This window comes from Scatophagus argus, chromosome 6 (assembly GCF_020382885.2).
Source record: "Scatophagus argus isolate fScaArg1 chromosome 6, fScaArg1.pri, whole genome shotgun sequence".
Classification (NCBI taxonomy): domain Eukaryota; kingdom Metazoa; phylum Chordata; class Actinopteri; family Scatophagidae; genus Scatophagus; species Scatophagus argus.
The window spans coordinates 12889539-12907500 of record NC_058498.1 but is presented as its reverse complement, the minus strand read 5'-3'; the positions used below and the strand labels follow the sequence as shown (position 1 = coordinate 12907500).

Here is a 17962-nt window from a genome sequence, read left to right as displayed (position 1 = left end):
CTGGCTCCTTCAATAAAGAAAAGGTAAACTCATACCACAGACACATGGTGCACCAAGACTTTGAACTCTTAGTGCAATATGCAGTGGCTTATAGGATCTAATTAGCATTAACAAACTTTAACCTTTAAAATTTTATGCAAAATGCTCCACCACATTTTTTACTTTGACTGCAGAAAAGTCATTTCTGATGCATTTCCTAACATTATAAAGAACAAATCCTGCAGTGTAAACATTCCACTGGTGTGCACATTTCTGCACACACAAACCACTAATCTTCCCTGCTGAATATCCTGCCTCTGACGCAGTTATGCATTATCATACCCAACAACATCACGTGATCATAGTGAAAGAGAACAAACACATTTGCATGGAAAAACCTCCCTCTGTGTTTGCTTTTCTTGTTCGTCTGCAGGGTAAGAACCGAGAAAAAGAGCAGCAGAAAGAGAAAGGGAAGGAGGCCAAAGAAAAAGTGTGCAGCAGCAACACACATTATCTGGTGCCGGGTTCTTTCTCCAGCTGTGCCACCTGCTCGCTGTGCAGCAAGACCCTGCAGAAAAAGCATGGCCTGCAGTGCATGAGTGAGTAACATCACAACCACCGCTGGACACGCACCCACGCTTGTTCGATGCTTGACACACACGTGCACAGGTGTTCAATTCACACACAAGCGTGCATCTATGTATGCCGATGCTGCTGCATGCTCACACACCCACTCGCTGGAGCACTCAAGCATACAGGCAAACAAGCAGAGCCACCTACACAACCACACACACCCAACCAGAAACTGTAACAAATCGTAAAACATTTATGAAGTATTCAGGAAGTAATCAAGCACCCTGTTTAGGTGCAATACGTGAGTGTTTCTGACTCCATGTTGTTTTAGGACATTTGTCGGCACCTTTGTTGTGTGTCAGATTACTGCTATTGAAAATACAGTTTTCAGTTTTTCTTCACAACTATGTCATAACCATGAGAAAGTGATCACAACAACATCAGTTGGAAGGTGGCAAGCTGGTGTTTGCTTTCAGTTCCTCTGCATACAGCATTTGAACTTGTGAGGCATCTCATACAAAAAGGCAGTGAGGTTCTTTCTGCACTTTTTTTCACACTGCATCACTACTGTGGGTCCTAGTTGTTCAAAACTCATCTCAGCTTTTTTGATGTGTTATCTGATGTATTTGCCCTGTATCCTGACAGCTGTTTATGTGAAGCAGCACGCCTGAACTCTGTTCCTCTAGCTTGAAATTTCCTGTGTGTTGTGCGTGTGTTAGATGAACTGTTACAATGAGAACGTGGGCCTTGCTTTGTCTGTAGGCGTCTGCAACATAGGGCACACATTCAAGGAGTAGACCTGTACAGGACATTTCAACACCGCTTGCTGCTGCTCTTAGGCCACTCCTAGCAGCCAGCAGGTCAGCTGATAAGCCTGCAATACCCAGTGAAAAACATGCAAATGTTTGTGAGTAGAGTCCAGTGGAAAATTCTGAGCCAAACTAGTGATAGTAGCTTGAAAGAGCATTATATACAATACAGTTTTATTACAATAAATGTTTGAAAAATAAGACCACTTATCAATGAAATAATCAAGAGTTAAAAGTAGAGATGCAACATAATGGATTAATAATGGACGATTGCGGATGCTGATATATGCATATATTTTTTTCCAACTAATTACAGAAAAGATCAAGTCTCTCTTGTCGTGGAATTAATATATTATTATGCCAAATAATATGATGCCTCAAGGGCAGTTTAATCAATATGAGTACATCATATTCTATAAGTTATGTCAGTTGTGTTTTATATGAAATTTGGAAGTTTTCTAAAAGCAAGGGGACACTACAACTATATGAAAACTGGAATAAAAAGTACTATAGTTGTCTTCAAGTGAAGTTGAGCATAAAGTAGCATAAAACGGAAATACTGAGGACCTCAGAATGTAACTTGAGTCGTGTAAATGTAGTTAGTTATAATTTAACACATACACACAGAGCCAGCTTCTTACTTTATTTCACACTCAGAAGAAAAACATAAGAATAAAGAGGTGGGTGTCCATAAAAGTGCATACTTTTTTTTTTTTTTTAAAGGTGATACCTTTATAATCCCAAAGGGTATTTCCTCATGATGCATCAGCTGTGTGGACTTAGGCCACACAGCTGATGACATTCTTATAAGTCAGCGGCTGTCTTCTCCTAAACCATGTGGTGTGTCACTTCACCAAATAAAGTTTCAAAGAACAGGGAAACAGAACTGTTCTTAATAGTGAACTGTGTCCAAAGAGAAGAGCAGTTAGTCATTGGAACCACTTCATCATTTCATGGCTATAACTTAATAAGTTTCCTCTCTCCTGCTGTTCTGTGGGAGACAAAGGCCATAATGCGTCCAGAACCTTTATAAATCCTGCAGTCTGGCAGGAAGGGATATAACGTATGATTGTTTTAAATCGTGTGCTTATTAAACAAAGTTGTTCTGGCACATGTCACAGAGCACAGGGCATCACACACCCGGTGTGATTCAGACTGCACTGCCTCTTGTAGACATTAACCAGAAACCAACACTTCTATCTCTCTCGCTTATTCTCTGAGACGACCCCCTATTCATCAAGCATGGCTGTTGAGTGATAAAGTTACGCTACATTTTGACACTTATTGTGGGGTTAAACACACACACATACACACGAGCGTGAGAAAACAAGTGAGTGTCCCTTTAACTTGAACCAAGCCCTGTGGGGATTCAGCCGAGAATCAGCCTGTGGAATGCGTCGTTTGTATGCCAGAGATTGTTCCCAGTGAGAGTAGGACACAGAACTGGACAAGACCAAGAATGTGGGATACTTGTTGCTATTGATCTCAGTGTCCGAACTGATTTATCTAGCTTGCGGGCACACTAACTACCCTTTTGGTTGCAGCTAATTCAGAGGAGCCCGGGTCTTGTTGGAACGGTAAGAGGCAGCCACTGCAGCGATGGTCTCAAACGGGATCAGGTGGATAACTCCCGTTGTTTCGCTCAATGGACTTTTCGGGCATCCTGACCGCTAGCTAGCCAGTTAGCTAAAAGCTAACCAGAGCCAACCACTTCGTGTATTTTCCTTCTGAAGACATGGTGATACGTTGGGCTTAAGTTGGTGTGTTAAAAAGGGCAGCATACTCCTAAAGTATCTTCGATATCTAATGTATCAAGAAACTATCTCAAATTAAAATCCAAGTTACTCTTGTACGTGTAGCCCGCTAACTATTAGCCACTTAACACCAGTGCGTTAGCCTGCCTACAACCGCTTCTATTTGAAAAACAAGGTTAGTTGGGTAATCATTTAGATTTAATTAGCTTAAAGTGATAGTTTATATAAACGAGTATGCAGCCACATCAACGATGCTTGTCTTCTTTTCTGAACACTGCCCAACTTCTCCCCAGTTTTACTTTAGGTGCCTTTTTTGTCTGCTGTTTGGCTGTAGACTTTGAAGCTCAACAGGTGATTGTTAGCTAACGTTAGCTTCTGTAGATAAGATAACTCCTGTTATTCACGCAAAATCCGCTGTTAAAATTTACTAGCCTGCACAGATGTACCCTCTAATGTGAAGGGGTTTGCTACAATAACCTTTACTTTATTCACACTTTTAGTTGGATTGTAATCCACCGTGCAAGTCAATGCTAGTCTCCAACTGCCAGCCCATAAGTGTTTGTTGTCTCTCATCCTTTGCTCCCTCCCCGTTTATCGTTGGCACAGAGACTAAAGCAGCTAACTGGTTCGATGTTATGAAACGCCATAATAATTGTGTTATTCTTGGGTGTCAAGTACTTGCTTTTCTTTCTCTTCTACCTCAGTTCTGGCTGAGCTTTCTCTCTGACTGGGTCACATGGTGCTAATTGTGCTTGGCAGGTCTGCCGGTGCATAACAGCCCACTCCACTGACTGTGGGTCTCACCCACCTCTCTCTTTTTAGCACACCACTTCAACATGCATCACTGATTTGCCTTCCAGCATGCCTGACTCTCTGGGTGTCTGCGATTTGCTAGGTTTAAGGTCCATCTCCCTCTACGTCTTCTCTGATAGGATTTTTCCTTCTAAAATTGTTACCTACTTTTCATGGTGTCTTGGCCTTGTTAGTCAGGTGATGGACTTAAGTCTCGTAAATGGGACAAGGAGAAACGTGTTGTATGTGTAAAATATTTGATCTTAGACTGTGTTTTCCTTTCACGTGAAAACATTTATTTACATGTTAATTTACTTCCACCTTGGTTTTTCCCTGGCTCTCCCTTGGCTTTCCCCAAGGCTTAGCTTGATCATGACCCTCCCTTCAGGGTGAGAAATGTAACTGAGTGAGATGTTTCGCTTCACTGAGTCAACAGTTCCCCCTTTCCTCTGTTTCACCATTTGATGTCATGGGTTGCTTCAGAGGTTGCCCCAAGTGTTGGTGCTCTGTCACTGGTGTCTCAGGGAATTTACTTCTTATACACACACACACACACACACGCTCAGGAAACACGTGATGTCAATTTTGGCTGCTGTGTTGCAAAATAATACTTTCAAAACAGTTGCTGTGATGTCTTTTCCTTCATGTTGGTCTATTGGTGGCATGGTTTTACTGAGAACTGCAGATTGTGTTATACGAGGTTTTAGATATGGGTTCTCTGCCAAGAATAGCGTCAGGAAACCTTAACCTTACCTACATTTGAATACTTCCTCAAGTTGGTTTCACCTGTTACGGGGGCACAGCACCATCGAAAGTTACACTGTGCGAGATTAGTATGTTTGGCTCGGTTAACAAGCAGAGGGTACTTGCTGTTTAACACTTGTCATACACCTAAACTGAACAATGCATATGTGTGTAGTGGATCACAACTTTAGCTAAAATCAAACACTATGACCCATAGAAAACAGTGCATGCTTGTACTAACCTGTATGATTTGAAAATCTTTAATTTCGGCTGCAGTAGTGCTTTTACAGAATTTATGAACTTGACAATATATGTTACTGTGCATGGACAGGTATGTTTTTTACAGTGGTTTCTTGGCGAATGCTCCAAAACAAGGAACTAATTCTTTATCTGCCGATTCCAGTTTTGTCCTGTATGATAACAGCAGGCAGCGCATTCTCTGCGTAAGGGTGGTAGTACAGGTGATTTTTAACTTGCTTTGATATTTTATTTCCCCCCTCTTCTGTTGAGGTTGTCATGGTACCAGAATTTCAATCTTTAATACAATACTAGATTAAAAAAATACTTGATACCTCTTTCAATATCAAAGCAAAAAGGAAAAAAATCCTAAGCACACAAAATAGGATAATTTTTTTCTTAAACCTGCACACAGCGCTCGTTCAGAAAAAGTCACTGAACACAAACCAACACATTTGTAATAATGTTAATATCTTTCTATATATAGATTTGATACTTTCAGTTCTATTAAATGTGGGTATTGTATGGTATTTAAGACATTATATGATAGGATCTGCTGATTTGTTGGTTACACTCTCATTCTGCCACCAAGGGCAAGCAAAAAAAATGTTGCTTATCTATCACTCATCTGATCACAGTGGTGACTTAGACGTTGTTTGTGTTTCCAGTTCATTGAGTGACTAACTGAACTGTGCACTGCACATCACAAGTGTGCTTCTTGTGTGATAGGATTCTTACCAGTCAGCAGAATCTGGGTGTGGTGGTGGTTTTCATGGAGACCGAGTGTCCCATGGATCAGCGGTGCGGCTGATGAAGTGACTGGACCTTATCACAGAGCTGGTCAACACTCACCCAATACGTCCACGGCCAACCTGATAATATAAATTACTTTGTTAGACAGACCTGATGTCTTTTTGTTTTTTGTGGCAGATTGTCTGATGCAGGACTTGCAAAATGACACTCTGTGCTGTTTTACTGTAGCTGATAAGTTCAGTGTTATCAGTATATAGCAAACACACTGTTCTTCCTTATCTTACGTTAATTTTTTGCTTCCATTAAGCATAAACTCTTTTGAATGCAGTTTGAGTACCATCACTTACACTACACATTCCTCTAGAGAAATAGCTTACGTTTGAATTCCACTGTGATGACTTGAAGTGATGTTGTTGCAGTTACATGGATTTTTATTCCATCTACATCTGCTTACCCACCAGGTCCTCTTATCTTGTCCTATTCTTTGCAATACTTTTCCAAGCATTGCCCAGTCAGTGTGGTGGGTTTGTTGAAGATGTGCTGGGGAATTGATAGACTTTGTTAGATGTTGAGGCTGGTTTGCTTTTACATTTTGTCTGAAAGAGTCTGGCTGGCAGAGAAACTGGAATTTTGCATGTTAGTTAGAGCGAGATGGAAAATTATCTTTTTGTTTGTGTGCTTGACTGCTGATGGGTTTGCTGGCTTGCTGTCGTATGTGTCTGTTACCTCCTCCGAAGGTAAAATCAACAACAGTCTTTTCTGTGGCCTCAAAACTGAGTGAAATCTGATAAGCAATTATTTTGTTTGTAAAGGTCTTTTTTGCATTCAATGTTTCTTTTTGCTTTTGGGCCAAGTGTATACTACTCTGTGTCAGCATTGGCATTCGGCAGGCTTGCACTGGTCAAGAACTGTTGGATCCAACTCAAAGAGGGACACAGCAGCACTGCTGGTGAAGATTATTCAGAAGTCAGTTTCTGTTTTTTTTTTCCTTTGCCTCAGCCAGCAATTGTTCATTTATTACCAGAGAGAGGGAGACAGAAGGGATAGGTTTGAGATTACAAATGAAGTGATATAATGTAGTTAACGGGGTTAGGGCTAGGTCAAAAATTTGAAAGGGCAAGATAGGAGAGTCTTTAAGGTAACATTGTATATGCAACTATTATTTAGTCCTCCCCACTTCACCCACACACAAATTATTATATCTCTGCTTCATGCCTTAGCTGGGCAGCAAGAAGGTTTTTTTTGTCATGGTATCCATTGTCCACAGCACACAGAAGGGGAATAAGCAATAGAGGCTTTTACAGTAGGCTGTGCAGCAGTTAGTAGAAGTTACTAGTATGGCTCTTGTTTAAACTGTGTTGTTCACAGCACTGCTACCTTTGTCAACAAACTATACAGCCAGGTCAAACACTCACCATACTGCCTTGTCCCATATGTAACCTGGTAAATGTGACAGTTCAGGGGCTAATTGTTCATCGCAAGTGACTTTGTTACTTACTGTGATGAACAATTAGTCACAAGAAAATAGGAAATGATGAAATGCATCTTTGAGAAAATAAACTGTTAACTTGAAAATAATGACAACATTAAGATCTTTGATATCATAAAAAATAAATTCTAGTCTCTGACTTTTTTTCTTTTTTTAACCATGGTATTTTCCATTATTGAGTGACCCACTTGGTGTAACAGACAGCTGAAGTCTACTTTTCACTAATTGCTGCATTATATCGGGCTGATCAGCCTCTATGCGGAGTAGCAGCTGTCTTTTCTGTGTGTATATGCATATCTGCACTTGTGTACGTCTGTATATGTTTTACATTGAAGGCCATGTGCTTTTTGTCCATGTCAGGCTGGTTGGGTTCGGATCAGACTTTGCATAGTTATAACCTAATTTGTTTGGCTAGCCTGGTCCCTCAGGAAAGGCTTCTGTTGCTTACCTTATACAGTATGTAGCCATCTGAAAGATTGGATTGTTTTCTTTTACCAGCGTTTTGTCTTTCCAGTAATTGAGTAGACCACGGAGAGGAGAACTTATTGCCTGCATTATGTTTTTCCAAAACAGCTCTGATTTTTATCTGTGCTAAACAGCAGAGATACAATCGGTCATATCATCTAAACCTGAGCAGCGGCTTTGTTTTCCATACAGGGAGAAAAGTGGATAAAAAGAGAAACATATTACTGATTGAGCTCCTGACTTGCCTACAGAGTGACTCTGTGTCTCGTACGGGTAAACAAACAGAGACCACATAGTCTCATGAAGCCAGAAGTGATCCTTTCACTTGTTGAGAATGATTGTCTGAAAGCAAATACTCGACATTGTGATTGTTGATAACAACAGCTGCCTCTCGGTGTTTGCTTCGGCATCATTACAACACTTTGTCTATATCACAGACTCTTGCTTTGAACCTCCAGACCTCCAGGGGTTGTTGGATTGATTCTTACATTTTTTGTTTGTTCTACTGTGTCGTAGTTCCCATCCATATTGAATCCAAAAGCCAACACTGTTGCCTTTGTATACTGTATACTCTGTATCTAATGTCACACTGACTCTGTGTTCCTGTCCTGCTGTTTTTCAGATTGTGCTGTGAACGTTCACAAGAGTTGTAAGTCTCTGCTGGGCGAGTGCACCAGCAGCAAGAATAAGGTAAACACTACACTGAAGCACAGAAAAACAAGGACAAGGGCTACAGTGACGTCACCCCAGTACCTTAACTTAACTGTGTTCTATTTTTTATTTTTTTGTTTTTCTATTCATAGATGAGGTGCATACACATGTACATGGTTAGACATTTGATCACTAACACAGACAGTTCATTTCACAGAGAAAGAAAAACATAGATTGATCTTGATCTTGATGTATGATCTATTGATCATACATTTTTTTGACAATTGCATAAGAGAAATTTGTGCTTCTTTGTCACAGCATATTAGCAGTATTTAGATGCTGACAATGTCAAACCTGAATAGTAGTTCCCTAGTTTATAGGTCAGAATTAACTCTCGTTTTTGTTGTTGTAGTACTACTGCAACACTAAATGCACTTATCATGATTAGATCGTGTTCGTTAATTATGTTGAAAAAAATTGGTTTTGTATGCCTTAGAAAATGTTGTTTTTGCTATCAACAAACACTTCCTGCACCTGCAGCCACAGTTCTTGTTTTTTAAATGTAGATCATGATTTATGCACTGTAGTTGCATTTTTCAGTGGGTGAATATTAGCTATAGGGGAAGCGACTATGTAGCAGCAAACAAAACATCCGCATGTAACTACTGCATCACTTGAACAAAGAAGCATGAATCCGTTTTTGGCAGGGAGAGCTGTGCATTCATTCGGGAAAGGGCATTTAAGACAATTTGACTAAAGATTATATGCCCCTGTTCACTCCTATGAATCTGCCTCAGATGGACTTTGCTTGTTAAGCAAACCATGTGAGCAGTCTGGTCCTGTAAAGAAAGTACAGTAAGACTGCAATTTTTAGGGATTTTATAATCTGTCACTCAGGTGGTGGAAGCTTGAAAGAATGGCCTTGAAAGAAAAAAAGCCCACTGTCTTTCTTTATTTTCTCCACACAGAGAGATTCTGTACCGAGGACTGGCTCATCGGGATCTCCTAACCTTGGTATGCAGGATGGACAGATGAACTGCATGTGAATCCTAATGACCACAGTATCAGTTGATGCAGGAGGATGCATCGATGCATGGGAAGATGGTTTAGTCCCCATGTGTCAAATTAAAAAGCTGGCTGCCTCTCTGGTGGTTTGTGGATGATTAAAAAGAGGAACCTTTCTGATACCTGCAGAAACAATCATTCTGTTTCTGTCTTTGACTGTTTGGGTTTGTATATGTGAGTGTGGTGTATGCGTGTGTCTTTGCTCAAGGCAAAGGTGATGATGAGGCATTGTTAAAAACAGTCAGGTGGTCTACTTCTGCTTCAATCCTAGATTTACTGATGTTGTACCAGTTTTACACAGTAGTCAGGTTTGTATCAACACACTACGTTTTTTTAAAGGCATATCAGATTCTTCCTTACAATGTTTTGTTTCTACTCTAGGTTATATAAAGGGTCATTTGACTTGTTGAACCGATGAGCCTGAGAACAAATGTGCAGTGCGCTGTCATTCATTATTATCAAGTGGTCTGTCTCAGGAAATTTCAGTCAATGCTAATTGTAGGAATATTCAACAACTCATGTTGCATCTGATCAAACCCTCAGGAGACATGAGTGGTTGCAGCAGCAGCAGCTTAAGTTAATCTCCTGTAGCATTTCTTATTTTCCTCTGAACAGCTGGAGTGCTGTCAGCCCCACCTGATTTCTCATCATGTCCTGCTCTGGCCAATCAGTAGCTTGTGCAGGGGGTCGGGAAGACGGTGAGGGGTGAGAGGAATTGAGAAAAAGCGAAGAAGAGTGTGAGAAATATAAAAGGGTGTATGTGTTTCCAGAAGTTGCTAGAAGAGATCAGTTGTGAAAGATCTGGACGGGTCACGTATTTAACTAGGCTTTTGCGCTGTCCTCTGACTGTCCTTCTTTGCACAAGTGAAGGCACATCACTTATTAATTTTGCAATAGCAACTACTGATACTGCAACAGTATTGAACCTGACCTTGGAGTTTGGATTTTTATTTTCCTCCTTCTGCCAGTAGTTTGAGACACTGACAATGGAGCTAACTGTTACCAAGAGCACTACCCAAACCAGGGCGGCCTCCATTGGTGGCTCCAGGATTGCTAAACCATCCTCTTCTTCCTCCTCCTCCTCCGGTTTGTCCGGGCGTGTTGGTGTCCGGCTGTTGATGCACCGTGACCTGATCACCTGCCGATATTTGCGATCTCTGTCTCGGCCTTGGCTGAAAAGATACTGGCAGCGTTTCAGACAGGAGTCAGACAATTACCCACCTGCCTCCTCGTCCATATCCTCTTCTTGTCCTCCTCACTGGTCATCTTCTTCGCTCTCTCTGTCCTCCCCTCCTTTGTCGTCTGTATCCTCTCATTTCCTCTGTTCACTTGTCTCTCATCTTTCTTCCCCAGCACTAAAAGACCGGGACAGAGAGCGGGAGCAGTGTGGTCCAGCCTCATCATATGCCCTGGATGGCCAGCCAGGTTTTTTCATCACCCCAGGCATGACCATTAGTCAGTGGGGACCTAGCACTCAGCTGACTGCCGCCCATACCACCAGCTCCACCTCAGCCCTTACCTCCAGCCTTGGCCACAGCCACCGTCACCACAACAGCTCAGGGTGAGCATCTCTGCCTTGCAAGTTAGACTTCTACAGTCTAAGTTTTTTTTTATTTCTCTCTTTTTTGTTTTCTTTTAACAAGATGGCTTGAAAAGTTCAAAAACCAGTAGGATAATGAGCTATCGCTCTCGTAAATCTAGAATTCTGTAGATGTTTACAGGATTTGCTGTATGTCAATGCTGGATATTTTTAGATTCCTTGCTGCTGAGATACTATTTTCTCTATGCCATTGTAAGGTGCGTATTTATAGTTGACATATCAAGGCAAGCTGTCTTTTCTAATATAACATCTGTTTGAGTCTAGACGGTTCTTAGAAGTGGACTTTTTTTACACTGCACTGCTAAGAAAACTGTGTAGGGAAATTGGGAAGGCTGTGTGGGAGGGAGTGAGAGATCAAGGCGAAGGGAAGGTTTTAACAAGCAGAAGAGAGGGAGTCAGTAGGGAAGAAATATGTAGCTGTCTGGGTGTCTAACTTTATGTTGTTGTTGCTTTGGGCTTGTAAATGAACATGCTGGCTCACAAATTTATTTAGGCTGCCACAGGTTAGTGGGGTTAAGTTCTATCAGTGTCAACATGTATGCCACCTTGGACCTGTGGTTATCATCCCTCAGATCCCTCCCCGGGGAGATGGACGAGACAGATACTCTCCGCTCCAAACGCTGCAACGAAGATGCAGTTTCCCTCGCTCCCTCCACCACCGAGTCCATCATCGTTGAAGGTGAGTTGACTGACTGACGTGGGGATTAAATTTTATTTAAGACAGTTAAACTCTGGCTTGAAATTTTGATGGTGGAAGAACTATTTTTTTCCTCATATGACTACCTTTTCTCAGCCTGTTCAGTCTTCTAAGATCTACACGTTTGCCTTGGTACGGAGTGATAGTTTGTCTTCAGGGAGTCTGTAAATCCAGGGAGGAGAGAGTGTGGAGAGTATTTTGTGGAGTCAGGGGTGACCGCACCTTTTCTCATTAAGCTGTAGTGTGTGGGAGAGAGAGCTAACTGGATACTAACTTGCCACATACAAAGAGCTACTGCAACATCTTTTTCTCCCAGCTGGCATGTTTGCAGGTTTATTGCTTTATCAGGCACACTCTGTCACTCAGGAATTGCTTGTTTTCTCTGTCTGGTGCTTTACAGTGTATTGGTGAAAGAAGTGCAGATGACTAATTTGACAATGTCTAAAGGACCCTAATAAAAGCATGCAGCATAACATTTGGTTTACTATCTTGTACGTTCTTTAAGCATTTTAAGCACTAACCTCAACTGATCATCATAAAATCACAAACACCTTTTTAAGGATGTCCCTACACTTACAAGTATTACAGTCATGCAAATGTAAAGTGCAGGGACAGAAACATACTAGCACCTCTTGAGTTGAATGTTCAGATGTGCTCAGGCTAAAGTAGAAGATTAAAAATAGCTTGGCCTCATTTGTTTTTATACCAGAGGTTAGTCTTATTTATTGCTTATGCACACTGTGAGAACTTTAACTTATACGGCGCGTTTTGCTGTCATCACTCGATGACAGTTTATCTCATTCACACACAGTATTATTCTCAGCCCTGCCAAAACGCAAAAAGACGAGACATTAGGTCAGTGCTGAACTATTCTTAAAGTTGGATGCTTCACCATAAGTAACTGATGACCTTTTCAAAAGGAATCATTCCTTGAAAATCACTGTTAATCATTTATGAATTTTCCGAAATGTAGAGAATTCTGTTCAAATTATTTGAAGACTTGAATTACATTTTGTCTTTAACTCTGACTTTCCTTTGGAAACTCTGACCTAAACATGGACCCCCGTGCAATTTCCCGCCATATCAGGAATCAACTTAAAACATGTTTTGTATCATCACACCATAATGTGTCATAGTTTTTGATGGCTCGGTTTCTCTCCTCAGATTCTCACTATGCGGCAGTGCGGACTGATCTGGAGTCTGATGCCCAGGACCTGGATGCGGAGTCATGGAGTTTGGCCGTTGACCAGCAGCATGTTAAGAAGTATTCTAAAGAAACAGTGAAGAGGCAGGATGTGATATATGGTAAGTGTGATTTCTTGGGTCATGTTTACACCTTGCTCTGTCCAGTCAGTGAGTCACCTCTTCCGCGGATCGGCAGGTAGCTCATGGATTGGATAGTTTTGGTGAGCTGTCACCCTGGCTCGTTAGTATTACACACAACACAAGGGAAAAATTGCTCTGGAGCTACAAAAAGCCCTTAAATTTCATCACTATTTTAAGGAATGACTTTATCCAGATTTACGTACGGGGGGGGGGGGGGAATGAGGGAAAAGTTGAGGTTATGGAGGGTTATGAAGCCAGTCCATAGCATTGCAATGTGTGTATATTCTTTACATGGCAGAACAAACCTGTGAATTTCTGTCATTGCATAGAGCTGATGCAGACAGAGATGCACCATGTGCGAACACTGAAGATAATGCTGCATGTGTACGTCCGGGAGTTGAAGGAGAACCTCCAAATGGACTCGGGCAGGTTGGACTGTCTGTTCCCCCGCTTGGAAAACCTCCTCGAGCTTCACACACATTTCTTGTCTCGTCTCAAAGAGCGGCAGCAAGAAAGCCTGGTCTCGCCCAACAGCAAGAACTACACTATCAACAGAGTGGCAGACATTCTGATCGCGCAGGTAGGCTGGAGAACACGTGATTGAACGGCATGGCACATCTGCCGCAGTGCAGCGTGGAGCAGCATGTAAACAAAGAGCCATCTGTGTGCCAGAGTTGACAGGTTTCTTTGCTCTCCAGTTCTCAGGTGAAATAGGCGAGAGGATGAAGGACAGCTATGGAGATTTCTGCAGTCACCACACTGAGGCTGTCAGCTTCTACAAAGAACAGCTGCAAAACAACAAAAAGTTCCAAAACATCATTCGAGTAAGACACATTAGCAGTCTTCTGATTTATGATGTCAGTATAATCCACAGTACCTCTCCAGTATAGTATGTAAAGTGCACTTTCAGCATGATAAACATTAGATTAAGTGATGTGTTATTTCCCTTTCAGAAAATCAACAACCTGCCCATTGTGCGGAGGTTAGGTGTGACTGAGTGTATCCTGTTGGTAACACAGCGAATTACCAAGTACCCTGTACTAGTGGAGCGTATTCTACAGTACACTGAAGGTCCAGCATTTCACATGAATTTTACTGCTAAATAAATTAAAGAAAGTACACCCATATATTTAGTAGGGAATAGTCTCATTCTTCATACCTTTATTTTAAATTCTATAAAATTCCAAATGTTTTTTCTGTTTCCAGCAGATACAGAGGAGCATGAGGATCTGACTCGATCACTGTGTCTGATTAAAGGCACCATCGTTCAGGTTGACACGCTCGTTAATCTCCATGAGAAGAACTCTCGACTCCGAGACATATACAACAAGATGGAGCCAAAGGCACTTGGAAAAATCAAAGATGGTCGTGTGTTTCGCAGGGAGGATCTGGCACAGGTCAGGAGACGGCTGCTGCATGAGGGCACAGTCAACTGGAAAGCTGCTTCTGGCAGGCTCAAAGGTGATGTGTCCTAAAGAATTATTATATACTTACAGATATCTATTTTCATAGAGCTTTCCAATTTGCAGACTGAAGCCTTTAGTCTCATTTGTGATTTTTGTCCTTCCAGATATTCTTGCAGTCCTCCTGTCAGATGTATTGATCTTGCTGCAAGAGAAGGATCAGAGATACGTATTTGCTACAGTGGTATGTGAATATACTCATTTTTTTCTGCACAGGTCACTGTCTAAAATAACAGTGTGTACGTAAGAGTAATGTGGTAATATGTGAGTGAGACCAGAAGTGTCAGTAATCAAAAAGCATTGTTTTTCCTCCCCCTTCTTTTTCCTTTTTTGTGTTATCCTCCCAGGACAGCAAGCCGTCAGTGATCTCTCTTCAGAAGCTGATTGTCAGGGAAGTGGCCCATGAGGAGAAAGCCATGTTTCTTATCTGTGCCTCCTCCAACGAGCCAGAGATGTACGAGATCCACACCAACTCCAAGGAGGAGCGTAACAGTTGGATGACACACATACGGCAAGCTGTGGAGAGGTAGCTGCCTTTGCTCAGAAAGGAAATATTCAGTTGTTATCATTTGTATTTTGGGTAAAGTTAAAAAAAATGTGAAAATAATTTTGACATAGCTGAAAAATTATAGACCCCTTAGTCAGTTTCCATTCCTCTGTCCTTCCTCTGTAATGGCTTCTTTCTTGTCCCCTCTTTAGTTGTCCTCACACAGAAGAGAGGCTGGTTAGTGAGGAGGAAGAGGCACGAGCTTTCAGGTTCAAAGAATTTCAAGGTAACCGCACATCAAGTAAACACTGACATGCATAAAGAAATCCCCTGGAAAATCAGATACAGCCCCACAAGGGGGTGCTCATGTATCATATCAACCTTAAAACTGTTTGACTGTGATCAGACTTTTTCTCTACATCTCACCTCAGGAGGTCAAAATTGTTTTAGCAAATAAAAATGTTCTTCTTTGCGGCAAAAGTGGTTTAAAACACTAAAACTATTTGGGTGTGGTTAAAGAATAAGGGTTGCTGTGGTGATGCACTTTTGAGTAGCGTGTGTCGCAACCTGCATCATTATTCATTGTTTAAGGAATGAAATGTTCACTTATTCTGTGTCATGTTTCTTCTTGTAGAACGACTGAGCCAGAGGGATGTGGTGATCACCCAGGCTCTTGCTGAAAAGCTGCAGCTTTTTGCAGAATTTGCAGAGTCTGTGGTTGGTCCAGAGGATACAGCTTCACGTACCAGACTTCTGCTCCGAGGAGATGTCCCAGACCTCCAGCAGGGGGAGACCCTTCTCAAAGAAGCTATCACTGAGGGTAGGATGATACTGCATGATATGTGTGTCTGCTTTAGATTCAAATGTAAGGCAACCATGGCATTGTGTGAATTTTACACACAGATTTGATCTGGACTGTTTGCTTCTGTTCCCTCATACCCTTCACTAAGTCCGGCTTTTCAGCCTTAACTTCCTTTCTTTTTCACTTCAGTGGAGAACCTCCAGAACCTGCTACAGTCTGGAGTCAGGGATGAGGCTCCAACCTCACGGCTTGAGGATGGCAATGGCACAGGGGTTCTGCCCAGGCGAGCGGATACCTTTGGAGGCTATGACAGCAACCCTACGATCCTCAGTAAGAGTGAGTCCAGCACAGTCCAGTCCCTGAAGAAGTCTGCCAGCTAATGGATTTGCAGTTGTTTTTCAGCAGCATTTATGCCATTAACAAATTATACATAAAAGTAAATAAAATGCTTTAATCCCTTGAATTGGTTTCATTGTTTTTTCTAACTAAAACAAGGCATTTCAAGACAGCCATGGGGCCAGATTTAAATGTACATGTGTGTTGTTTCTGTGCAGTGTTTGTGATTGTCAGTATTTCTGTGGGTGTATTTAATTATTATAGTGTGTATGTCTTTGTGTGTGTCTGTGTTGATGTGTCTGTGCCAGATGGCAGTGTGAAGAAGAACTTTTCTGGCGAGCCCAGAAACAGAGACAGAAGCCAGAGAGCCAGCTCAGACCCACAGCTCAAAGACCTCTGTGGCAGCCACACCCTGGAGCAGACGGTAGGAGCTCATACGCATACACACACGTAAACACATACACATGTGCGCACAGTATATCTTGGGATGAGTCACCATGCTATTTCCTGTAAATAGTAATAGCCAGAGCGAGTCAATTGGAAATTTTCCATGACCTTATGTTTACTGTAACCCTCCTCTCGCAGACCACTCCAGATTATCATAAATAGATGAAGCCTTGATAAAACAATGTGCTCCTTGGTTTACCTTCCATGAAATCCTGGTCTTTGAGAACGATCAGGCAGACTTTTGAGGAAAGTTGTAGTGCTGTGAAAAGGTTCATACAGAGTTTGCGCAATTTGTGGACCTACAAAAGGGTTTTAAATAAGGTAATTTTAGTAAAGGTAAACTGGTTTTGTGTCGCTCCAAGGGAAATACTAACAAATTTCTGACAAATATTTGAGTAGTATTTTATACCAAAGATGGTGCTCAGCTTTCATGCAGGATAATGGTGAACAGTGATGTTGCTTCATGACTGGCTGTGATTCTGACTGTTGTTGCTCAGGTTGATGAGAGCTGCTGCTCTCCTGCCAGATGGAACAACATCTGGTCCAACTCCTTCCCTGAGGCTGAGGTAACTCTGTCACCTTGTGCAACACTACACCTCTGGAGTTGGTATTCATAGCTATGCCTGCTGAGCAAAAAAAAGATACATCCATAAGAAGTTTGCTAATCAAAATTATGTACTGTTTTGGGGCGGGTGTTTATATGATTATGATAACGTTGCCCTTGTCTCCATTCTAGTTCTTCGACAGGGTGTTGATGCTCTCGCAAAGGCTCTATAGTCTGCAGGTAATACTGTCACTGATGTCTAATTATATTTGAGGTTTGTGTTTGCGGTTTGAATCACTTAAACTTGAGAATTTTCATAACCAACATGTTATAACAACAAATAAACATATTCTCACTTCAAAACTCAAATATGATATCTATTGATCTTGTAATACTTTTCTCCTATCCTTGCCTTTAGGCCATCATATCACAGTGGGACAGTCACATTGAGTTGCAGCGGGCCTCGCTGTCTGGCCGCCACAGAGGGAACGTCCTCCTGGAGCAGGAGAAGCAGCGGGCTCTGGCCCTCCAGAGAGAAGAGCTGGCCAGCTTCCACAAGCTGCAGTCTCAGCACCGGCAGGAGCAGCAGCGCTGGGAAAGGGAGAGGGAGCGGCACCGCCAGCAAGTCGAGGCCACCGAGGCCAGGCTCCGACAGAGGGAGGAGGAGTGCAGACGGCTGGAGGTGAAGTGCTCTGTCCTACCTGAGGACTGTGGGACAGATTTTAATAGCAAAAGTTATGTGCAGAAGGCTGAACTTCATGCTTTATATTTGAATTTATGGTTCTTTTAATGCAGGAGCATCTGGCAGAGGAGAGGAAGGAGCTGGAGAGTCAGAGGGAGATGTACCAGCAGGACCTGGAGAGGCTGAGAGAGTCCACCAGAGCTGTGGAGAAAGAAAAGGAACGCCTGGAAAACCAGAAGAAGATCAAGAGGAAGACAATTGAGGTGG

At 42.1% G+C, this 17962-nt stretch overlaps 1 protein-coding gene across 3 annotated transcripts in view; it reads left to right on the top strand.

Moving 5' to 3' along the window:
* arhgef18b (rho/rac guanine nucleotide exchange factor (GEF) 18b) overlaps nucleotides 1-17962 on the top strand; it is a 35134-nt gene that overhangs the window by 3681 nt on the left and 13491 nt on the right. Inside the window, exons 7-27 of one of the 3 annotated variants that reach the window (XM_046391359.1) lie at nucleotides 1-23; nucleotides 413-578; nucleotides 8218-8285; nucleotides 9215-9260; nucleotides 10665-10872; nucleotides 11484-11590; nucleotides 12773-12913; nucleotides 13264-13514; nucleotides 13633-13758; nucleotides 13888-14005; nucleotides 14144-14395; nucleotides 14505-14581; nucleotides 14745-14923; nucleotides 15097-15170; nucleotides 15519-15704; nucleotides 15876-16022; nucleotides 16331-16446; nucleotides 16967-17035; nucleotides 17206-17253; nucleotides 17432-17695; nucleotides 17809-17958. The exon at nucleotides 1-23 is cut by the window's left edge and continues 86 nt beyond it. In XM_046391359.1, the coding sequence (XP_046247315.1) occupies nucleotides 1-23; nucleotides 413-578; nucleotides 8218-8285; nucleotides 9215-9260; nucleotides 10665-10872; nucleotides 11484-11590; nucleotides 12773-12913; nucleotides 13264-13514; nucleotides 13633-13758; nucleotides 13888-14005; nucleotides 14144-14395; nucleotides 14505-14581; nucleotides 14745-14923; nucleotides 15097-15170; nucleotides 15519-15704; nucleotides 15876-16022; nucleotides 16331-16446; nucleotides 16967-17035; nucleotides 17206-17253; nucleotides 17432-17695; nucleotides 17809-17958 (2816 nt within the window). Of the gene's footprint in view, nucleotides 24-412; nucleotides 579-8217; nucleotides 8286-9214; nucleotides 9261-10664; nucleotides 10873-11483; nucleotides 11591-12772; nucleotides 12914-13263; nucleotides 13515-13632; nucleotides 13759-13887; nucleotides 14006-14140; nucleotides 14396-14504; nucleotides 14582-14744; nucleotides 14924-15096; nucleotides 15171-15518; nucleotides 15705-15875; nucleotides 16023-16330; nucleotides 16447-16966; nucleotides 17036-17205; nucleotides 17254-17431; nucleotides 17696-17808; nucleotides 17959-17962 lie in introns of all 3 variants that reach the window. The other 2 variants (XM_046391360.1, XM_046391362.1) reach the window with 2 other exon arrangements.